This window comes from Ursus maritimus, unplaced genomic scaffold (genome assembly GCF_017311325.1).
Source record: "Ursus maritimus isolate PB19 unplaced genomic scaffold, ASM1731132v1 scaffold_9, whole genome shotgun sequence".
Lineage (NCBI taxonomy): Eukaryota > Metazoa > Chordata > Mammalia > Carnivora > Ursidae > Ursus > Ursus maritimus.
The window spans coordinates 13,212,494-13,236,703 of record NW_024427107.1 but is presented as its reverse complement, the minus strand read 5'-3'; the positions used below and the strand labels follow the sequence as shown (position 1 = coordinate 13,236,703).

Sequence of the window (24,210 nt, the reverse complement as noted above, 5' to 3'; positions counted from 1 at the left end):
GGTTCATAAACACCTTTTCTAAGAGTGTTTCATGATAGGAAGTAGAACTCAGTTTTTCCATAAACGAAAAACACACAACCTTGTCCTTTTTTTCACCGAAAGTCCGGTCTAGAGAGACTATGGAACAGGAGGCTTTCAAGCACGTGGAGTAGATTACCCCCCTCTTGGAGGGCAGTAACTCTTTGATCCTCCAGCAGGGATGCCTTTGAAAGGATTTCTACCTTATAATGGTTATTTTAATAGATACCCTCCAAGTCGCAAGTAACTATAAGTCTCGGAAACTGTGTCTCCTTCCAGTAATGAGGAAATTCATTTGGAATAGAATAAACAGGATACCCAATGAACTTCGAACCTGGAGAAAGTTAATGCCTCCATAAAAGAAAGGTGAACACATTTACCTGTTACTCTCTAATGTAGGTGTCTTGGTCAGTGGTTTTCAAGCTGCTGTATTTCACATCAACGTGCTACTGCTCGTGATAGCCAATATGATTCCTTCTGGTTTAAAAACGCTGTCAAGTGCAGTGAATTCATACTCCGTCTGGGGACTGCGGCCACTCGCAGAGGGGTGCTTTCTCCCTTCTGTCGTCGTGGAGGCTTAATTGAAGATCATCAGATTTCAGAACAATTTTCTCTTCATCCTTGTTGTAATTTGTGTATTTTCTGAGGGGATAGAAATAAGACTTCTGCTTTTTGTAGCATGTCTAACATCTACATAAAGCAGATTGATCCTGTAGTGTTGAAAATGTGTGCCGTTCCCGAAAGTACCTGTTCCAGGTCATAAAAGAAGTCCAGGTGGGGCGATGTGGTTGCTAATGGCCAAAACCTAGCACTTAGTGCCCTGTCTTGCAAAGCTGGTTTAAGGGAAATACCATGTATCTCACGATTCCGGATCACATGAATGTAAGAATTGGCCAACTGTATCAGATATACCTGTTATTCTGCCACTTTCAGAAGCCTCAAAGATGAAATTGTAGCCTTCCCTCCCTCTCTCCTCTTTTCCTTCCTTCCCTCCCTCCAAAACACGTCATCGAGTGTTAACTGGATGACAAGCCCATTTGAGGTTAGGGCAGGCTCTGAAAGCATACTGTGTTCTCCCACCCACTATGGATTTGTCCTTCCTCAACTTCTCAGAATGTTCCTTGAATATATTCATTGTATTTACCTGGTAATAGATCTCAGATATGTGAAACATTTTAATTCATCTTGAAAAATAAAATTTATCTTCCGTTGCTTATATATTTGAAATCATAATCTCATCTGAATAAGCTTAACACGATGCAGAAAATCTAAAATAGGGCCAGATTATACAATCGAGTGGGTTTCTTTTTAAAGAAGCTTTAATTGAAAATACGTGTGGGGTTCGCCTTTTATTCCCGCCTCCCATTTCTAAGTTAATAAGCTGTATCTAAGGCATTCTTTGTCCTTAGCTGAAGTTTATCCTGATATGTTTATGTCTCAAAGATCATTTTCAGAAAACAATCGATACTGTAATTTTATACTTTTCTTCATGTTGATTTTTATCTTTGATAATTTATAAAAATAATTGGGGGCCCCTGGGGCGCTCAGTTGGTTAAGCATCTGACTCTTGATTTCAGCTCAGGTCCTGTGGTTGAGCCCCGGGTCAGGCTTCTCACTCAGTGGGGAGTCTGCTGGAGATTCTCTCTCTCCTTCTCCCTCTGCCCCTCCCCAGGCTCGCTCACTCTCTCTCGCTCTCTCTCTAAAATAAATAAATCTTCTTTATATATATATATTAAATAAATAAATAAAAATAAATAAATATTTATATATAAATAATATATATATAAAAAAATAAGTAAGTAAGTAAATAAATAAAATCATTGTTGGTTCCTTCCCTGGTTTTTTGTCTGTCTGTTTGTTTTGCTGCTCTAAGTTCCAACAAGACTGCTTTACGATGGTTTGAGGCAGATTGCTGACAACTATAGTTTTGGAGGTGCTCCTGCTGCCCCCCTTTGCATTAGCAGTAGGACAAGTGACCCAAGCCACCCATGGTCTAGAGTCAGGCATATTCCTGATTTTTCCCTGCACTCACTCCTCACATGTATCCGTTCACTTAGTCCACACGTGTTTACTGAAACGCACACACACTAGCTTGGGAAATGGTAGTTAAGGAAGTGAACATAGGCTGCGCCCTCATGGAGTTTCAGCCTGATACCACATCACAAATTTCTGTTAATTTTCCCTTCTGAATATCTTTCAAATCCTCTCCCTTTTAACCCAGCACTCACCATCTCTTGCCTAAACTAGGGTAGATTTATCCTGTGCAGGCTTGCTGTCCTCCAGCCTTCATCAACATAAAACACAAGTCTGACCGCCCCACACTCGGCTTCGACTCCGCACTGGCTCCCCCAGCCGCAGCAGTGAGCGGTCTTCAAACATGTTCGGCTGGGTACGCTTCCAGTAACACATGCTCCAGCAAACACCTGTGATATGTATGGGAAGTATTTATACATTATGTTTGTGTAATGATACAGGGTGTGCATTATATAATAATGTGTGCTGTACATTATCAAATATACATGCCCCCAAGTAAGTTTTAAGATGAAGTGTTTTAAATACTTTTAAATTTCATTTAATGCCAAAAACATACCTAGCCACTAAAAAATATATGTTTTACTTAATCGATTGAAACTTTTTTAACTCTTTTCTAACTACAAAATTTAAGAGAAGTTTAATGCAGATAATAAGGAAAACAGAGATTAGCACAAAAGGCAGAAATCATTTGTAGCCTCATTCTCACATACAGACTAAATATATATGTATATATATGTATACCACATAACATGTGGTATGTGTCCTTCTAGTCTCTTCCATACACAGAACATACATTTGTCTTTTTCAATTAAATTGGTATATGTTAATCATATCATCACAAGAATTTTTATAACTGAATAAAAATTCTTCAAATAAAAATTATTCTAGAATGTAATTTTTAGCAGCTGCCAAGCATTGTATCTCAGGGATGTATCAGCATTAAATAGACCACTACTGTTGGATAGGTTATTTCTAATTATTTTGTTGTAATAAACAATGCTGTGGTGAACATATTTATACACATATCTTTATATATTTTTTTAATTGAAGTATAGTCGACACACAATGTTACATGGGTTTCACATGTACAACACAGTGATTCAGCAACTTGGTACAGTATGCTGTGCTCCCCGCGAGTGTAGCTACCGTCTGTCACCATACAACACGATTACAGTACGACTGACTATATTCCCCATGCTGTGCCTGTCATCCTGGTGACTTGCTCATTCCATAGTGGGAGCCTTACCTCCCCCTCGCCTTTGCCCGTTTTGCCCACCCCCACAGCCCCGTTCCCTGTGGCAACCACCAGTCTGTTCTGTGTGTTGATGGGTCTGTGTCTGCTTTTTTTGTTTGTTTTGTTTTTCAGATTCAACATTAAGTGAAATGGTATTTGTCTTTGACTAACATCACTTAGCATAATACCGTCTAGGGCCAACCATGTTGTCACAAAGGACAAGATCTTATTCTTTCTGAGTCTTTTTTTATGGCCGAGTAGTGTTCCATGGTGTGTATACACCACATCTTCTTTATGCGTTCCTCTATCAGTGGCCGCTTGGGCTGCTTCCAGAGTTTGGCTGTTAATAAGGCTGCAATAAACATAGGGGGACGTATATCTTTTTGAATTCGTGTTTTTATTTTGGGGGGGTTACATACCCAGTAGTACCTAGTAGTGAACTTACTGGGTCATGTAGTCAAAAAAATGGATGTTTTGATAATATTTATATACGGTCTTATTTGTGATGATATGATTTTTGGTTTTTTTGCTGGTGCTGTGTCATGCAGAGGGTTTGTCCTGCAAGCAGAAATGTCAGCTCTACAGTTTTTTGTCATTGTCTCTGCTGTGTGTATGTAAAGAGAGAGAGACCGAATCTACATAATATTAGTAATCTCAATTTGATTTTCTTAGAAATGTTATAAAGCCACTTGTCATGTCAGGAGGCTTTGGTGATTACCACTAGATAATACGAGCCACACACATGCATTGTCCATCTATGTGTAAACTGGGATAAGCGCAGGACCTTTTGTGATTTGCCTCCTGCCCCCTTTTTCCGGTCTCACTCCCTTTTGCTGTTCCTGGTCCATTATTCTTTTTTTACGCACTTTCTCCTGTGCCTTGAATGCCTCCTCCTCCCCCACGGCTCCCCCATCTTCCCTTTGCCTGGTGAACTCCTATTTCTCCCTAAACTCCTTTCAGACCTTGCTTTCCCTCACCAACCCTAGCGTGAGCTAGGTGCTCTCCTCTTTACCCCCTGCATGCCTTGTGCCTATGCCCATGGCTACGCTTGCCATGTTGTATGACCACTGTCTGTTTGTGACTCTGTCTTCCTCCCCTGACTGAGACCTCCCTTGAGAAAAGAGTGTGTCTCTCGTTTATGTTTGTACGTCCAGACCCTAGAAGAGCTCTGTGTATTCTGAAATAGCTGGCAAGTGAATACGGTTGTTAATGACTTGAGAGGATGATTGTCCTCTGGTCGTGGCAGTCGTCGCAATAGTCCCCTCATAGTTACACTGACAGAAACATGATTGGCCTCAATTCAGTTCCATTCCAGACGTACTGATTGTGCTCTTGCTTAGCATTGAGCTCAGTAACAGGTGCTTGGAAGGTGAAGAAGAAACAGAGTCTACGCTTTCAGAAATCTGGTTAGGAGGAAAGCCCATCATGCACTCATCCATTCAGTTACTGTAGCTTTCTCGATGACCTGCCATGTGCTGGGCACCGTTCTAAGCACTGGGGGGATCGGCAGTGAGCGCAACAGACAAAATCCCTGCACAGCTTGCATGTTAGTGGGAAAAATAAAAGGATCATAAGTCAAATGGTGATGAGCGCTCTGAAGAAAAGGAAGAAGTCAAAAGAGTCACTCGTGCAGAGGGGGTTGGTTCTGTTTTATATGGATGGTTGGGGGTTGGCTTCACCAAGATGGTGGCCTCTGAGCAAAGACTTTGCGAAGGTGAAGGAGTGAGCCATTTGGATGTCTGAGAGGAGTGTTTGGGTCAAAAGAGTACTACACATGCAGAGGTCCTGAGGCAGGGGTGCCTTTGTCTTGCTGTGCAGCAGCGAGGAGTCCCAGGTGCCCCAGGGTGGCTGGTGGGAGGGGCTTAGGAGAGGAGGCCAGAGAGGTAGAGAGGCCCAGCTCAAAGGAGGCCCAGAAGACTGTCCTAGAACTTGGGCTTTTACTCGATTGAAATGGAACCCATTTGGGTTCTGAACAGAGGGGGGATGAGGTCTGACAGAGGATTTAATGAGCTCATTCAGGGTCCACTGTGGAGAAGGGGCCACAGGAGAGCAGGACTGGGGGTGCAGAAGGCCCGCAGTTAGGAGGCTTTTGTGAGAACGTAGGGGAGAGGGAAGCAGATGGGAACCAGGGTGGCAGTGGTGAAGGAAGTGGCAGGGCATGGTCCTGAGTATATTTGGAAGGTGACGTCGACTGCATTTGTGAATGCAGGAGGTGCAGGACCGCATACCAGCCGAAAAATTCTAAAGTATCAGCAGTGTGCACTGTGGACTCTTCAAGGGGCGGGGGTCCCCTCTCCCGAACACTTGGTCCTGTGTGAGGAGCCCCTGGTGGCTGCGGCCCCGTTTCCCACTCAGGCTGAAAGATGAAGAGAAGCCACAGGATATTCAGGCTACTCTTCTTTTATCTTTGCTCACCTCAGACCTTCATCTTTCACTCTCGCTCCTTGCGTTAGTTTGTCTGGGCAGCTTCACAAGTTGAATGTTGTTTTGATTTCTCACTGCTAATGTTTAATTTAAAGGCATTCTGCATAATTTATCTTTAATCATAAGAAATGCATGTGATAATAAACAGTGATTTGACTTATATGAAATATTCACTTGGGTTTTATCACTGAATATGGGATTTGCTCATCACTTTATCCTCGGTCCTTAAAATGGTCTGGGCATTCAAGAAATTACTGTTAAATGAACGGATTGTCATATATTACAAATGCAAGTCTAAATTTGCTCTTATTTAAGGCAATGTGTGAAGCGTGCATGTAAAGAAATATATGATAACCATTCAGAGTCGACTTGACATACGGTGAATTTAAAGCCGATTTTTTTCCCTGATCACTAACAAAATGTTGAGGTCATATCAGTTGAGAGATACTCTGCTGATTCGCATTGTTCATCGGTACTTTCATGGTCATTGCCTTTTTGTTCATTTCTTCATTCTCGAAAAACTGATGTATAGATGTGCAAGCATTTAGTTGACGAGAAATGGGGGCGTTTAAACCTGCAATGAGACAAATTGCAATGAGACAAAACACAAGTGTTTTCAGCTGTGACATCATAATCCAGCAAAGCTAATTAAAATTTGTTTTGACAGCCATTTGTAGAATTTGTCATCAGTTACAATAGTCTTCTGTTTCCTTTGAGTTTAGGTTCTGAATGTGACACCGAATGACGGCTTTGCTAAAGTGCATTATGGCTTTATCCTGAAGGCACAGAACAAAATCGCTGAGAGCATTCCCTATTTAAAGGTAACTCTCCCTGCGCTTCCTCCTCTTTCATCTTCTGATTCCTTTGAGTCATTCGGACTCCCTTGATTATGCATTGTCGATTGATTGGCATGTGCTGCTGAGTCTTTTCATCTTCAAAATGTACACCCTCTGACCACGACATTCACAGGCAGTGACTGAGCGTGTTGGATGTAGAAATGCCAGCCGGGTGAGCAGAGATTACTTGGAGAAGACGTTCTGAAGAAATTGCTAAAACTGTAGCTACTCGTTTTTATTTAAATGGGAAGGGTAGACCAAAATTACTAATATAATATTTCAAAATATAGGAATACATCAAATGTTCCGTTTGCAGTGTGATGATACATTCAGTCTAGTTTGAACAGAACTCGTGACAACCTACGTTAAGTATGGTAACAAGTGTTGCCTGAATAGGTCAAACCCTAGAAAATGTGATAGCTCAAAATACTCAGATTAAAATATGCTGTCTTTTTTATCTTGTGTATCTGGTTGAATCCTTGCAAATGCACCAGAATCACACTCGGTCTAGCTAAGGGCTACTCAACAGAACTTTCTGTCCCAGTGGGAATGTCCTTTATTTGGGTGCCCCAGTATGGTAGCCACTGGCCACACGTGGCTGTTGGGCACCTGAAATATGGCCAATATGATTGAGGAACTGAATTTCTAGCTTTCATTTTAATTCATTTTAATCTAAATAGTGACGTGTACCTAGCAGCTACCGTGTTAGACAGGTGATGATGGAATACGTGTGAACTTTTTTTTTTTTAAATAGCAGTGTACATCACACTTTCATGATCTCTTTCTTTCACGTGACTTCAATCAGAGATCTCAAATAGCAACGCACTGATTGCAAATAGCTTGGGTAGTTTATTTGGCCAGCACAGTTCTATTAAAAACAATTTTAATTGCTTTCTTTAGTTAAGAATCTGAGCATTTTACATAATCATGCAAATTTCTGATGTCTCTTGAAAGATCACATCCAGCCCACGTCCCAGCACAGGAGCTGAGCAGTGTTGTCCCATTGAGGTGGCCTGCGCCCCCCAGTCTGTCTTGGCTGTCACCGGGCATCTCTAAACCTTTACGTTCCCTGCCACGACCGTCTGGGCATGTGGGTCTCTCTGATTGAAAGTGTTCCCCTTACATTTCCTTTGACATAATAAGGGACTAATAGTGCTCTCCCTGCTTCAGAGATGGGGAAACAGAGACTGGGGTCTGTGAGTTAACCTGTCAGTCAAGAGCTCCGATCACAGCTCTCCTCTCCTGACTGATGCTACTCCTGTTCCTTGCTGCTACTTTGCCACATTATGCAAATAAAATGTCTCCCCAGTGAAGATAATGGGTTTCTGGTGAAGAGACCTGAAAATGCAGATTTTTAGAAAGACTTTCTTGACATTAAATATTTTTTTTACCTTTGTTCTTCTGTTGCTTTTCTGAATTCATTCTCTTGCTTTAATATTTTTTCTCCCACTCTCTTTTTTGTTGTTGTTGTTTATATACATATCAATTCAGTCTTTCTGTGGGAGTTGGGGTAGAAATCAGCTAAATGTTTTAGCATAGGATTTGTTTAATAACAGCTACATTTTCGAAGAGTCCGCCTGGCTTTAATCCTGTCATAGGTTTTGTAAAAGATTTCATTAAAAGATGAAGACGCCTTTGTTTCAAGTAGAAAGAAGTATTATTTTCAGTTGGGTCTCTATCACTTCAAACATTTTAGGAGCAACTAATAAACGTTTTGGTTCAGGAATAAAAAGCCTCCAGATGACATATGGTCAGATTTGGAGAACAAAATAAATGGGATAGATACCCAGTCAAGAAATTCTTTGGGATATTGAAATATGATTGGCTCCACAGAGATGATGCACAGACTGATTTTCTGAGCTATTACATTGGTAATTAATGATAAATGTTTTATTAAATTTAGCTTTATCACCTCTTTTTTGCATTTGTATTCTAAATGTTGACCAGCAACCTAATTGCCAAACTTTAATATTGAGGTGAATTTTCCTGGTCCTTAGATTTTTGTATGGTATATAAAGATGAAGTAAATCAATGAATTAAACCTAGTATTTAATTTTTTTCATTAAATACGAACACTGTCCTTTTTCCAGGAAGGAATAGAATCTGGGGATCCTGGCACTGATGATGGGAGGTTTTACTTCCACCTGGGGGATGCCATGCAGCGGGTTGGGAACAAAGAGGTAATGAACTTGTGAATTTTTTGTTCTCTTAACAGAGGGTAGAGTTGGGGGTGGCGGGGGGAGGCGGGTAACTCTAGGAGACATTTATACTTGAAAAAATATTTTGAGCAAAACTTTGAAGGTAGTGATTGAAACCGTTTAGCTATTTAAACTTTTTTTCAAACAGCCCAGCAACTCCTACAAGCCTAGAAAGAATTTTTGGGATTTTTGACCTTTACAGTTTCTTTCAAGAAACTAGCTGAGTAATCCTAAGAGCAGCCTCTCGATTAGTAGGTGTATGTGTTTGTGTGTGAGTGTGTGACACGTGTGGGTCTGGGTGCATAAAGAGATAAACATTGCCCTGAAAAAATATTTTTATAATTATGAAATGAAGTTGCTTAAATATTTTAAAAATCTTTTAACAGTATGCCTTGATTTGTTTTTATTTTATTTTTGGAATTTAAAAAGTAGTTATTTTTTTTAATTAATGATTTTATTTATTTATTTATTTTTTTTTATTAATAATGATTTTTTATTATATTATGTTAGTCACCATACAGTACATCCCCGGTTTCCGATGTAAAGCTCGATGATTCATTAGTTGCGTATAACACCCAGTGCACCATGCAATACGTGCCCTCCTTACTACCCATCACCGGTCTATCCCATTCCCCCACTCCCCTCCCCTCTGAGGCCCTCAGTTTATTTCTCAGAGTCCATAGTCTCTCATGTTTCATTCCCCCTTCTGATTACCCCCGCTTTCTTTATCCCTTTCTTCCCCTACCGATCTTCCTAGTTCTTATGTTCCATAGATGAGAGAGATCATATGATAGTTGTCTTTCCCTGCTTGACTTATTTCACTTAGCATTATCTCCTCCAGTGCTGTCCATGTTGCAGCAAATGTTGAGAATTCGTTCTTTCTGATAGCTGAGTAATATTCCATTGTATATATGGACCACAACTTCTTAATCCAGTCATCTGTTGAAGGGCATTTCGGCTCCTTCCACGATTTAGCTATTGTGGACAATGCTGCTATGAACATTGGGGTGCATATGGCCCTTCTCTTCACTACGTCTGTATCTTTGGGGTAAACACCCAGTAGTGCAATGGCTGGATCATAGGGTAGCTCAATTTTTAACTTTTTAAGGGACCTCCACACTGTTTTCCAGAGTGGCTGTACCAACTTGCATTCCCACCAACAATGTAGGAGGGATCCCCTTTCTCCACATCCTCTCCAACAATTGTTGTCTCTTGCCTTGTCTATTTTTGCCATTCTAACTGGCGTAAGGTGGTATCTCAGTGTGGTTTTGATTTGAATAAAAAGTAGTTATTTTCAGAATGAAGTCTTTATTCAGCTGAGTCCTAAGCACACACTGAACCCAATGGTTAATTATGTAAATTACCTTCTGGTATTTAATACCAAGTTTCAGATGAATACCTGTAGCTCTAGTAAGAACAGGTGCTGACACGGAAAATATAGTAGTTCAACCAAGTTACATGTTTTCTTTGTGATTATTGCTTTGTTTTTCTGAGTACCATGTCAGCTTCTTTAAATATAACATTAGATTATTATTAATCATGACGTCATGTACCAAAGGTCCCAAACTGTCACGATCACCATGATTTACAGGATAGTAGGTGGAGAGGGAAGCCCACTTTTTCTCTTACATCATCACAGGGCTTTAAGCTGGGCTGTACTTACAGACCTGGATAAAGGAGTGAAGTGAGACACTGAATCTTTGTAACCACTGCCTTCCAGATATGTTGTAAAGTGCAATCAACTTACAGGGTAAAAATAAAAGGTAACATAGCTTCAGGATTCTAAAATTAATAAGAATATGGAACCATCTGGACAAGTGAGGGTTCGTAAGAGCAGGGGGTTTGTGATGAGGTAATTGCCAGCTAGACACAGAAACCAATTTGGGGTAAGAGAGATTTGGATGATGGACACTGTTTTCTTTACACATTTCTGTGCATCTGTCCCTTTCCCCTCTAACCTGTCAGTCAGTCAGTCAGCTGGAATAAAAGGACGCGGTAGAAGTGAAGAAGGGAAAATAACTTGCTGATTGGTTCTCATTTTTGTGTTCCTTCATTGTTTTAGGTATAAATGCCTGGTACCTCCTTTGAGTGAGAAGGATAAGAAAGATTTTGCTGTGGAATCTCACACTGCATTAAGTGTTCATGTCTGATTGCTATAAATGTAATCGTCACTAATTAATTTATCTTTGAACATCTTAGGGTCCCGGGCAAAGACAGATAAAAGGAGGCTGTGATTTATTCTCACATCTTAGATGAAAACAGCCCTGACTTAAGGGCCAAGAATCCACTACTAAACGTGTATCAGGGGCTTGGGATTTGAACCTAGGGATCTGTTCTATCAGCTTAATTTATCATTAATAGGCAAAGGACATCACAGTTCTTGAATTTTAAAAATTCACAAGGATTCGTCCTAACAGGAGAACAAAAGTAAGCTTACAGGAGCCCCACGTCAGGATATTCTCAATCTCGGGTATGGAGTCTGTGAACTGACTGTCACGCTCTGACTGCAAACCGGGAAGCAACCATCCTTCGTGTTCCGATGCGTGGGGCTCTGCTCAGCCACCAAACGAGAAGCAAACCCACCTCCTCTGTGCGGCAGGGGCTGACAATGAAATGGTTTTTGCAGAAGGGTTTCCTAATGGGTTGGTTTCAAATGGCAGGAAGAGGGCGGGAGACATACCATGATGGGCTTGCAGCGGTTTAGCTGCGGCTGCTCCTGGGATTTCTAGAACTGCAAACCCACAGCTCGTCTCCTCCTCCAAGTCCAGATTCCCGTGTCTGCGGCTCCTGGGATTTCTAGAACTTGCAAACCCACAGCTCGTCTCCTCCTCCAAGTCCAGATTCCCGTGTCTGCGGCCTGCTTAGTGTCCCCACACGAGAGGACAGCTCACTCGTCTTCCCCTAAACTTTACACTGTTCTTCCTGGGTTCTGTCTCTCGTTTGATGATAATGCCATCTTTTCTCCAGTGAGGTCAGGGCCAGTTTTGGGGAAGTCGGCTTCCTCAGCCTCTGGCTCCCATCACCTTCCCGCCTGCGCGCTCAGTGCTGCCATTTGTCACCCTCCACCCTCAGGGATGGCTGGACGAACCTGGCTATTGTTTCTTGCTTCAGTCTTACTTTCTTCCAGGCCATCGTGTATTCAAAAACCCTACAGTGCAAGATACTTATAAAGTCGTATGCCCAAGGGATGGCATTCACAGTCCTCCACAGTCCAGCGGCCACTAGCCGTTGTCACCACAAGTGTGTCTCCCGTGCCCCACCATGCCCTGTACTCCAGGCGGGACAGGCTCCAGCTGGGGCCACACCTGCCCCACAGGGCCTGGGCTTTTCTGAGTGGGGATCGTTCTTTGGACATATTGCTCCTATGTAGTGAATGTGTGTGTGTGTGTGTGTGTGTGTGTGTGTGTGTGTATGTGCAAACCATACCTGGCAGTAATTTGAACCATAGAAGACGTTGATATAAAACACATGTAAGAAGGGATCCCCAGGTGATCTTTCTGTTTATTTCATATCCTTGATTAGAGGTCTAAAAGGGAAATAGTAAAGAGAGAATTTTCAGAGGATTCTAACTTGATCATTGATGTTCTAGCAATTTCTATTGTAAGAAAGCAATCTGACTGAATTTGTTTAGTCCTCTATATAATCGAAGATAGTTTCTTAAAATTCCTATATATCATTGTCATGTTTTGTTTCTTTAAAAGTTAAATAGCAGGGGGCTACAAAATGAAGGGTTCAGTAGGACTGACTTTGAGTGTGAGAAAAGACCTTGTAGATAGTTTAAAGACACCACTGTAAGCCAAGTGACTTGCCCAGGCATCCAGCATGATTGACTATTAGGTCCAGGACTACATTTTGACTTCTAACTCCTGAACTAGAACTATGAGCTTTACTGGTTTGGTTTTCTTATGATATTTTTTCCCCTCACTTCTGACATGTACCTGTCCATAAAATGAACTGCTGTGAACTCAAAAATAGGTGTTTCAAAAAATCACCTGCGGTAATTAATATTGTCGTTCACTTTAACCCTGAAAGGTACAGGAAATAAAATCCTAAATTTAAGTGAGACAGAAATAACTTAAAAAGTCAAAGAAACTGAAAAGTGTTACTGGAAATACGAAGTAGTATCGTTATCACACTTGACTTTTCTAATGAAGGAAATTTTGACCTAAGAATTCTAAGACTTTTAAAATGTAATATTTTTTATACATTTAAAGTATACCTGGGAGTGCCTGGATGGCTGTCATTTGGGCGTCCGACTCTTGGTTTCAGCTCAGGTTTGATCTCGGTGTTGTGAGATGGAGCCCTGCGTCAGGCTCCGCGCTCAGCGGGGCGTCTGCTGGAAGTTGTCTCCCTCTCCCTCTGCCCCTCCCCTCCGTGCTCACTCACACTCTCTGAAATAAATACATCTTTAAAAATAGTATAATAAAAGTAAAGTATATCTGGAGTTTTACGAAGATATTCTTTTTGACTATCTTCTTAATCTGATATTAAATGCCTGTGTTTAATTGATTGAAGTGTGTATTTGAAATCACTCTTGAAAAAGTCATCCTTAGCTCAGACTTAGAGTCATGAAGGCGATGCTATTCAGTACAGTACTGGAGCGTCTTCCAGCCTGAAGACAATGGAGCGAGCGTGCGTGGTGCAGGGACCTTGCGGGGAGGGCCCCTGGGGAGCATATGGTGAGGGTGTCACTGAAAGGAGACATATGGAGCAGCATACTGTGCAGCCAGCTGTCCCTGAAAAGGCTAGTCTTGGAGGCAAGTTGTATCATGTTACAACGAGCCTAAAGCCACAAATGTTATCCCTCATGGCAGAAAAAAAAAAAACCAAAAAGGAACAAAAATTCCCCTTTAAAAAGTCTAATATGGGCTATTGCTATATTTCTTGCCAGCTCAGAATGATATTTCCTTTCTCCCTACTTAATTTAATGAAGGATTTATACTCTGTTACCTTGGGGCCGGCTTCTGAAATGCAGACATGGAAAGAAGGTACATACGAAAAGATGTCGCTTTTCCTTTTTGCAGTCCAATTCAGTAAATGCAAGTATCTTTGAAGAAATTATTAAAATCATAATCCTTTCCTTTTAAAGGAAACATAAAAGTAGAACCTGAGAAATGAAAGCTAAAAGATAAAATCCATTTTGGTTTCTTATATTATTTATCCACTTGACAAATAAGTCCTAGACTCTGTGCTGGATGCTCCGAGGAAAACCAAAATGCATGCATCACGAATCCGCATTATGAGAGCATGAAGCCTCAGAGTGAAAATAAAATGCAGACGTGCGTTTATAATAATAATTCATCCTTATCAGAACCCCGATCAAATAATGGTATTTTCACCAGTATAACAGATTTGAGCACCTGACTAGCAAACTCTTTATTTAAATGTTACAAAAGTGATTCTTTATTTTTTAATTAGTAGAAATCTCCATGTGTACATAGTTCAGTCTTTCTGTTCTTTCAGGCATATAAGTGGTACGAGCTTGGGCACAAGCGGGGCCATTTTGCGTCTGTGTGGCAGCGCTCTCTCTACAACGTGCAGGGACTGAAAGCCCAGCCTTGGTGGACCCCCAAAGAAACGGGCTACACGGAGTTAGTGAAGGTGAGTGACGTAGACTTCATCCTCCCTAATCATGTTTCCTACTCAAAATCAGAGAACGCTTACATAGAGAGGAATGTCGGAGAGGAGATAGATTTTACATCCAGTGACATTTGCAAAAAGGTTGCAAAAAGAATCTTTTCATCCCAGTAGCCAAAAGTTCAGTGTAGATGGTGAAGAAAGGAATTTTTCTTCAAGAGCAGTTCTCAGACATTTTGACTTTAGGACTCCTTTACACTCTTAAAAATGATGGAGCATGCTGAGGAGTCTGTGTGTTGGGGGCTATGTCTAACAATACAATTATTAGAAATTAAAACTAAAAGAAATGTAATATTTGTTTATGAATTCTTTAGAAATAACAAAACTTCATTACATGTTAATATAAATAACTAAGGGGCGCCTGGGTGTCTCAGTCGGTTAGGTGTCCAACTCTTGGTTTCAGCTCATGATCTCAGGGTCGTGAGATCAAACCCCACATTGGGTTCTGTGCTCAGCAGGGAGTCTGCTGGAGATTTCCTCTCTCCCTCTGCCCCTCCCCCTGCTCTCTGTCTCTCTAAAATAAATAAATAAATCTTATAAGTTAAAAAATAACTTTATTTTCAAAACAAAAAATGTAGTAAGAAGAGTGGGATTGTTTTATATTTTTACAAATCTCTTTGATGTCTGGAATAATAAAAGATAAGAGGGTTCTCATATCTACTTCACATATACATCCATTAGAGTGGTGATATTATATGTTAAGTAGCATCTGGAAAATTCCATTGTACACCGTGAAAGATTGAGTATGAAGAGGGTAAATAACATCCTTATATTATTAAGGAAATAGTTTTGATCTTGCAGAACCCCTCAAAGGGTCTAGGAATCCCCTAGGTATCCCTGGATCACATTTTGAGAACCACTACTTCTGAGTCAATGGAAAAAATAAAAAGGCAAATATTTTTAGAACATGTTGTGACAGATTTATAGGACGGAGAAACTGAGTGATCCTAACAACTTAATGGCAAAAAAATAAAATAAAAAACAAAAAAACCCACAATAACAAAGAGAAAAATTGGAAGCTTTTATATTGGTAAATTAAATTCAAACAGTAAGAATGTCTACTTTGTAATTTTGGTAGAGGCTGACTGGAAGTTTATGATTGCTTTGGTAAGCTCTTTCTTCTTCTTAGATGTATTAATAAAATGGGAGGTAAATTAACTCATAGTTTTAATAAAAATGTAGAAGATATCATCTACCGTATAGGTTCGATGGGCCTCAGTGGTCCAGCTTGAGAATCTAACTGCCATATAGTCATTGTTCATACATAAGAAAACACAGTCTCTTGTCAGCTGATTTTACATCTCCGGTAAGTGTTTTCCAACACCACCAAGCCGTTCTCCAGTTCTCAGGGGACACTGGCTGAGTGTCCTACAAGTTTAAAGATTTTTTTTTTTTTATTCGACAGAGATAGAGACAGCCAGAGAGAGAGGGAACACAAGCAGGGGGAGTGGGAGAGGAAGAAGCAGGCTCACAGCGGAGGAGCCTGATGTGGGGCTTGATCCCATAACACTGGGATCACGCCCTGAGCCGAAGGCAGACGCTTAACCGCTGTGCCACCCAGGCGTCCCAGAGTGTCTTACAAGTTTAACTCAATTGTGACACTATCTACCTGGAGATGGCATCGGGTTGCACGGGTTAAGGGCTCAGTCTCAAAAGACCACCCCCATTTCAGACACCAATTGCAAGTTCAGGTTGTCCCCTGTGCTTCTGATTGCCTGTGAATTGGAGGTTCCCACAACCCCCTCCGTGGGTTTGATTATTTTGCCAGAGTGGCTCACAGAACTCAGAAACATTTACTTAGGCTTATCCATTTATTGTGATGGATGCTATAAAGGGTACAGATGAATAGCCACATAAAGAGTGCATAGGATGAGGCCCAGAAGGGTCCGGGTGCAGGTACTTCTGTCCCCATGGAACTGGGGTATTACCTTCTGTTGGTGTGTGGATACTTTCATCAACACAGGAGCTCATCAAATCTTGCTGTTCAAGTTTTAGAGAGATTAATAGGCAGTACCTGTTTCCTCTTTCCAGTGGCTGGTGGGTGGGGCTGAAAGTTCTAACACTCCAATCATTTGGTCTTTCTGGCAACCAGCCCCATCCTGAGGCTATCTAGGGGCCCCGTTCTACCACAGGTCACCCCCTGGTTTTTGTTTTTGTTTTGTTTTTTGCCATGCGTCCCTTATAACAAAGGATCATAACAGTAAATAGACATTAGCATGTTACTAGCATTCCATTCAGCTAGTCCAATCCATCATCATACCATTTGAAAATAGCTCCCAAGGCAAGACCACTCAGGTTGGCAGGCCTCCATTAGATCTCATCAGGTTCCAAAAGTATGAGTGGTGCTGGAAATATATGGCTTCACCTTTTCAGGCATCTGGTATAATTGAGCTAAGAGGCAGTACCATCTCTTGCCCTGAGCCTCTTTTGAGGTGTTGATATGATGCTGGATTTCCCTCCATTATAAAACCCATTTGTTCATTCCCTTACTCCCAGCTGCTCTTCCTCCTTCTCTTCAGTTATGCTTAATATGTTTCCACTTTTGGAAAGGTCATGAGGTTTGACCACTGTGCTGGTCTAGCTTGTGGGCAGCAGTCCTAGTCTAGCCATCACCTGCCTGGCCCGTGCAGGTGGGTAAAGTACAATACGTAAGTGCAGAACCAAGAGGCCCGTTTTTACCACTGGCAGTGTAGCTACTACATTCACTTATCTGAGAGAGATGGGAACGGAAGAGCAGAGTAACAAAATATTGATAATTTCGGGATCTGGGTGACAGATAATGGAAGTTATACTGTTTGCTCTACTTTTAAGTATTTTACATTTTTCAATTTTTTTTTTGCTAAAGAACATTTTGAATAAAATATATCTATAATACTTATAAGACTTCACTGAAGAATTTTTTTTCTACTTGGAGAAAGAAAGTTTCAATATAGCATCAATTTACCTACATTAAATAAGTCTTGACCGCATGTATTCTGTATTTCATTGTAAAAGCACATTATAATCATCATAATCTAATTATAAAATAGGCTGCCATCAGTCAGACTTTGAATATTTTATAAGTCAGAAAACCATGGTGTGGTGACCATGAATGCAGATTGATTTAAAGAGGTTCTATATCCAAAGCAGAAATAGTACAGGAAAAACATCATCCTGGCTAAAGCTCCTACAGTTAGCACTGTCAGCAGTTCTTCCCATTGTAAAATTTCATCCTACCTCAGCCTGTATCACACTGAGCTCTTCTGATTCTCTTTCTACCATCTAATCTTCTTCTGGTCTCTTTGTGAGTTTATTTCCCTACTGTGGCTTTTAGGATGCTTTCAAGTTCAAGTCACAGAAATGCAACTAGAACCTGGCTTAAGCAACAAGGAACTTGACTGACATGGGTGAAGGAAGCCTAGCCTAGCAGCAGGGCAGACTTCAGGGGTTGTGCACCCAGGTGGAAGGTTTTCTTGTCTCTGCACTTCCTCCCTGGTGGGCTCTGTCCTTGCGCTTGCTTAAGTCAAGATGGCTGCCAACAGCCGCTGGACTGGAAGGTTAGAAAGTGTTTGAGAGCTTCATAACATTGTTGAGCCACCCCACCAGGCCAAAATGGCCTTCTAGAAACCTCCTAGGAGACCTTGTCCTGGTGATAATAACCGGGTCACATGGGTACTCACAATTACAAAGAAGTCTGAGAAGCCAAGTAGCTAGCCACAGGCTGTGGCAGCAAGCTTCCAGCAGAAGAGGGAGTGTACCTCTCCATCAACCGGGGAACAAAAATCTTTTCTTTCAATCTGAATGAGCCAATTAAGTCACATATTCATTCTGGATGAATTAGTGGCAAGGGACTATGAGATTATCTTTAAACCAATAGATCAACTCCTGAAGCCAGGAAAAGGTCAGATTTTTCTAAGTCCAGTGGATTACCTGATGGAAGTGAACATGTGAACTAAATCAGGATAGTGTTAAGAAGGAGGAAGAGGCACAATGGATGTTTGGAGAGTGACCTCCAGTGTTGAGTGTCCTTGCGAACTGGGGACATGCACTCAGATCCAAACACTGTTCTCCGCTCTCTGTTTTCCCTTTCTTGTCATTCATTTTCTAAAAAAAATCTTTCTACTCTGGTTCAGCTGCTGTTAAGGTTTCTTGTTAAAGTCTTCTTGTTAAAACCAAAGCTGTGCTCCCCAAATGGATTTTCCACTCATTCTGTTCTATCTCCAGCAGACATTAACATTCAATGTGAAAGCTAATTCACCATGTAATCCCATGGTTAATACTCCTTTCCAACTTTATAGTTTTGGTCAGGGATTCAGCTTTACCCAAAATTCCACATTTATTACTGTGTCCATATTTCTTGCTACTGCCCTTTACTGTTTTTAATTTAGCCAAAATTCCTCCTCCCAGCAGACCATCCCGTATGATAGCCTCACCTCCCTTTACCCCTTCCTTTTCTCCTTCTCTCCTCTCCCCTTCACAGCCAATTTCTGTTTGTCCTTCAGATGTTAGAGAAGTGGTCATTTCTTTTAAGAGAATAATTTAGGGGTCCTTCTTTGTATATAGCCAAAAGCACCTTATACATTCTTTTTAAGCATCGATACTGTATTCTAATCACCTCTTTAGTTCTGTGTAGCCCCCTGAGGTCATATGCTCTAAGATAGTGGGACCATGTTTGTCATATTCACAACTAGCACAGTATCTGCTACATGGTAGGTGCTCATAAATGAGGTTTGTTGTAGAAGTTTCTATAAAGTTTCTTTTCTCTAGTTGTTTCATAGATGTGTCAGAAGTCCCAGGGATATAAAAATCATACCATTTACATTTCTTACATATAAGCAGTTGGCACAGCATCCTTGTTGGCCTTCCCTGAATGTGGGGGAAATTCTCTTGTATTGCTACTGCACTGGGAGGGATGCCTAAAGAAGAAAAAGATCCTCTCTTTTTCTTCTTCCTCAAGGGCATTCTTCTTCCTCAAAGCATTCTTTTTCCTCAAGGGCATTTCTTCTTCCTCGAGGGCATTCTTTTCTAGAAATTTTTCCTATATAATAGGGAAGGATATTTAGAGTGTCCAGAGTTCCTGTTGAAATTTCAAGTATTTAATTATGCTTATAAAATATTGGGGGATGGGGCAGGATTTCGGGATGGCAGAGGGAACATCTTTGTAACTCTGCCCCTCCATGAAAGTGAGGAGAGCACTGAGAAAAATTGTCAAAATCAACATTTGTAGGGCTCTGTACATTAACCAAAGAGTTGCAGCAATTTGAGAAACATTTATTCAAGAAAATCTGCTAAGCCTCAGTAAGAATAGAAGGATTTGTGGGGTAGTAACTTGACTTGCTCTCATCCATTCCTCCCCAGCTCCAGATAACTTTGAAAACTAGCAGTCTCACAACACTAGCTGTGGAGACCATGAAGACCACAGCCTTGTGGGCATCAGTATAAGCAGATTAGGTTTGGGACTTTTTACAAAGTTTCATATCCAGAGCACTGTCACTATTTGACCTATCTTGTGCTGTTCGGAAAGCCCTATTCTCAGGACAATGTTGTTATTTGACCTTGCTCATAAGTGTAGCTTTGTCCCAGGATGTTAGTCAAAAGGATCAGTGACAATTTTTTAAATATTGGGGCAAATGAGAACCTGCCCCCTACAAGAAAATTGCTTAATAAAGAAAATCTGATGAAAAGGATGCCCATGAGGGGCTTTGAAAAGCTCTGACATATTCCCGGGGATGTATATTCTAATGCATGTACGCTCTGGGCTGAGTGCCCAGGAAATACCCAAGGGTACCCCGATACTTTGCCTTTGGCTGACTCTGAGGCTCAGCACAGGCAAGAAATGAAGGCTAGAGCAGAGCTGTAAACTGCCTGAACATTGCAGGCATGCTCCAAACCTCACACACAGCCTCTCAACAAAAGGAGGGAAGAGTTACTAGTTCAAGCAATTAAGGAAATCTCTGACCATGCATTAGCTGACCATTAAGCTAACCAAGAAAAGGCTTTAGTGGTCATGCATAACAACAGAGCAAGAGACTTCGCAGAATTAACCAACTAAGTCACTAAACAAACAAGTAGTAGCAACAACAAAAATCAGCAACAACAAATGCTGGGGGAGAGTAGATCTCATTTTTAGAGTTGCCACATTATCTAAAATGTGTAGTCTCAACAAAAATTACATATTACACAAAGAAACAGAAAAGTATACATATACATATATATGTATATATATGAGTGTATATATATATAATAGTATATACTTGTGTGTGTGTATATATCTATTATATATATATATATGTGTGTATATATATATATATATATATAATATTATATATATAATAGGAAAATACAGTCAATAGAAACTATTCATGAGGGGCCTAAAAGCTGATCTTACTAGACGAAGACTTTAAATCAGTATCATAAATATATCCAAATAACTGAAGGAAACCATATCTAAAGAATTGAAGGAGTTTATGACAATGACAGCTCACTTAATAGAGGACAATAATAAAGAAATAGAAACATAGAACAGAACCAAATGGATAATCTAGAGCCACAATGTATAACACCTTCAGTATAAAATCACCAGAGAGCCTCCACAGCAGATTTGAGCTGATAGAGGAAATCATCAGCAAACTTGAAGATAGGTTGATTGAAAGTATTCATACTAAAGAACAGAAAGAAAAGAGAATGAAGGAAACAATGTGTGGGGGCACTGGCAAGTATAACAATATATGCAGAAAGGATATTGAAGAGACAATGGCCAAAAACATAGCAAATTAGGTGAAAAACATTACACATCCAAGAAGCTCAGTGAGCTTCAAGTAGGATAAACTTAAGAAACATACCTAGACACTTCATAGTCAAACTGTCAAAAGCCAAAAACAAAATGAGTTTCTTAAAAATGTAAAGGACTCATTTTGGAAAAGGGATCCTCAATATGATTAACAGCTAACTTTTCATCAGAAACCATGGGGTCCAGAAGGCAGTGGGATGACATTTAAATACAGAAAGAAAAAGGCTGTCAACCAAGAATTCTGTATCTAGCAAAACGATCTCAAAAATAAAGAAGAAATTAATACATTCCTAGAAAAATTGAAACTGGGAGAATTTCCCAGTAGCAGACCTGCTCTACAATAAAGACTAAACACAGTTGCTCAGATTGAAATGAAAACACTAGATGGTAACATAAATCCACATGAAGGAAAATAGAGCGTTACTAAAGATAACCACATGGGTAAACATAAAAGAGAGAGTATATTCTTTTCCCTTGTCACTCTTTTCTTACATATGATTTTTAAAACTGCCAGAGAGTAGACATATAGATCAGTGAAACAGAACTGAGAGTCCAGAAATAAACTCTTACATTTGTGATCAATTGCTTTTTGACAAGGGTGCCAGGACAATGCAGTGGGGAGAGAATTGTCTTTTCACAAATTGTGGTGGGACAACTGGATATCCATATGCGAAAAAATGAAGTTAGTTCATACTATACACTAAAATGAACTCAAAACGGAAATAAACCTAAAAGTAAGAAATAAAACTATAACACTTACAAAAGAAAACACGGAAGTGAGTCTTTATAACATTGAGTTAGGCAATGTTTTTTTTTTAGATATGACACCAAAAGCACAGTGATAAAGGCAAAATATATAAATTAGATTTCATCAATCTTAAACTTTCATGTTTCAAAGAACACATCAATAAAGTAAAATTAAAATCCGCAGAATGAGAAGTAATATTTGCAAGTCATTATCTGACAAAGGACTTGTATCCAGAATATATTAAGAACTCTGATAACTCAATATAGAGACAGCCCAGTTTTAAAATGGGAAAAGATTTGAATAGACATTTATTCAAAGAAGATCTATGAATGGCCGAGAAGCACATGAAAAGATGCTGAATGTTATTCATCATTAGGAAAATGCAGATCAAAACCACAGGATGCTGCTTAACACCCACTGGGATGACTATAACAAAAAAGATGCACATTAACAGATGTTAGCAAGTATATACAGAAATCGGAACCCTCAAACATTGCTGGTGGGAATGTCAAAGGACGCAGCCGTTTTGGAAAACAATTTGGCAGTTCCCCAAAAAGTTAAACAGTTATGGCCCAGCAATTCCACTCCTAGGTATATACCCAAGAGAAATAAAAACGTCACGTTCATCCAAAAATAAGTACATGAATGTTGATAATAGCATTATTAATAATACCAAAAAAGTAGAAGCAACCTTAATGCCCATCTAAATGATGAATGAATGAGTAAGCAAAACATGGTGTATCTACACAATGGCAATAAAAAGAAATGAAGTACTGATGCATGGTACAACATGGATGAACCTTAAAAACATTACACCAAGTGAAAGAAACCGGTCACAAAAGACCACCTATTAGATGATTCTATTTATATGAACTGTCTGGGACACCTGGGTGGCTCAGTCAGTTAAGTGTCTTGGTTTCGGCTCAGGTCAGATCTCGTGGGTCGTGATCGAGCCCCGCATCAAGGCTCTGTGCTTAGTGGGGAGTCTGCTTGAAGATTCTCTCCCTCTGCCCCTCCCCCCACTCATGCACACATTCTCTCTTTCTCTAAAATAAATAAATTCATCTTTAGGGGGAAAAAATTCTATTTACACGAACTGTCCAGATTAGGCAAAGGCATGGAGACAGAAAGTAGTTTGGTGATTGCGAGGGACTGAGGAGATGGGGTGAGGGGGGTGACTGCTAATGGGTAAGGGGTTACTTTTGGCATGATGAAAAGGTTCTAAAACTAGTTGATGGTTGCATGACTCTGACTGTATTAAAAATCACTGTATGGTAAAAGTTAGTTGAGTGAATTTTGGTATGTGAGTTATAGCTCAATAAATCTGTTAACAAAAATAGGAAACTGTGGTAGCATGTTGTAGTTTAAGTGTGTTAAAAATAAATAGGTTTCTGAGGGGTTGATGAAAAATCACGCTTAATAATCACCAGTGAGACAATATAATGAAGCAGCTTAGAGCAGAGGAATAATGAAGCAGGTTAGAGCAGAGGACACCATGGCCACATTGCCTCATTTTGATATTTTGGTCCATTCCTTACTTGCTAGGTGACATTGAGCAACGCCTCTTTGTGTTTTGCTTTCATTAACTGCAAAGCACCTATGGAAATGGTATTTGTTTCCTGGTTGTTCAGACTTAATAAGTAAATGGGAAGTGCTCAATAAGTATTAATTATTATTATTATTATTAGTCAATTTAATTAATTACCTTGTTTTCATAGAAAAATATTTTCTAATTTCCAAAAAACAACTTGGAAAGCCAATTTTGAAATATTATGTATTACCGAAATAATAATATAACAGCTATTGTGTCTGAAATGCCTCCTATTTGCAATCAATGCACTGAGCATTTTTGTATATAATACTTCTAATCTTTATAAAGTTCTGCAAGATAGGTATGCTTGGGCCCACTTATATATCAGAAAGTAAGGAGGAGAGAAATGAAATTTGCCCGTGGTCCCATATTTAATGATGGCAGGGCTGGGTTTTGATGAAAATCATTGTCCTCAAAGTCCATAACTTCGCTGTAGCCCACTCTACCTCAAAGTTACTTGGTCTTATGTCCTCCTCCTTTTTGCCAATCATGTCTTCATTTCAATTCTGTTTCCCTAGACTTCTTGATTTCAACCCTCCCTGTTTTAAGTTGTCCTTTTTTAAGAAGAGAAGCAGGGCCTAGGCATTGATCACTGGGTCCCCGGCAGCATGGAATCTCAGAGTGTGTGACATCTTGTGTTTGAAATCCAGTGCATTACTTGCTAACCATCTTTATTTGTAGAAATGTTAATATTGTGTCTGGTTATGACTTTCAAATAAAA

The 24,210-nt window shown here is 40.1% G+C and overlaps 1 protein-coding gene across 2 annotated transcripts in view; it reads left to right on the top strand.

Annotated features, from left to right (window-relative positions):
- ASPH (aspartate beta-hydroxylase) overlaps window positions 1-24,210 on the top strand; it is a 209,561-nt gene that overhangs the window by 154,639 nt on the left and 30,712 nt on the right. For both annotated transcript variants that reach the window (XM_040626070.1, XM_008706728.2), the window contains exons 19-21: window positions 6,433-6,531; window positions 8,637-8,726; window positions 14,208-14,345. In XM_040626070.1, coding sequence (XP_040482004.1) covers window positions 6,433-6,531; window positions 8,637-8,726; window positions 14,208-14,345 — 327 coding nt within the window. The remainder of the gene's footprint in view (window positions 1-6,432; window positions 6,532-8,636; window positions 8,727-14,207; window positions 14,346-24,210) is intronic.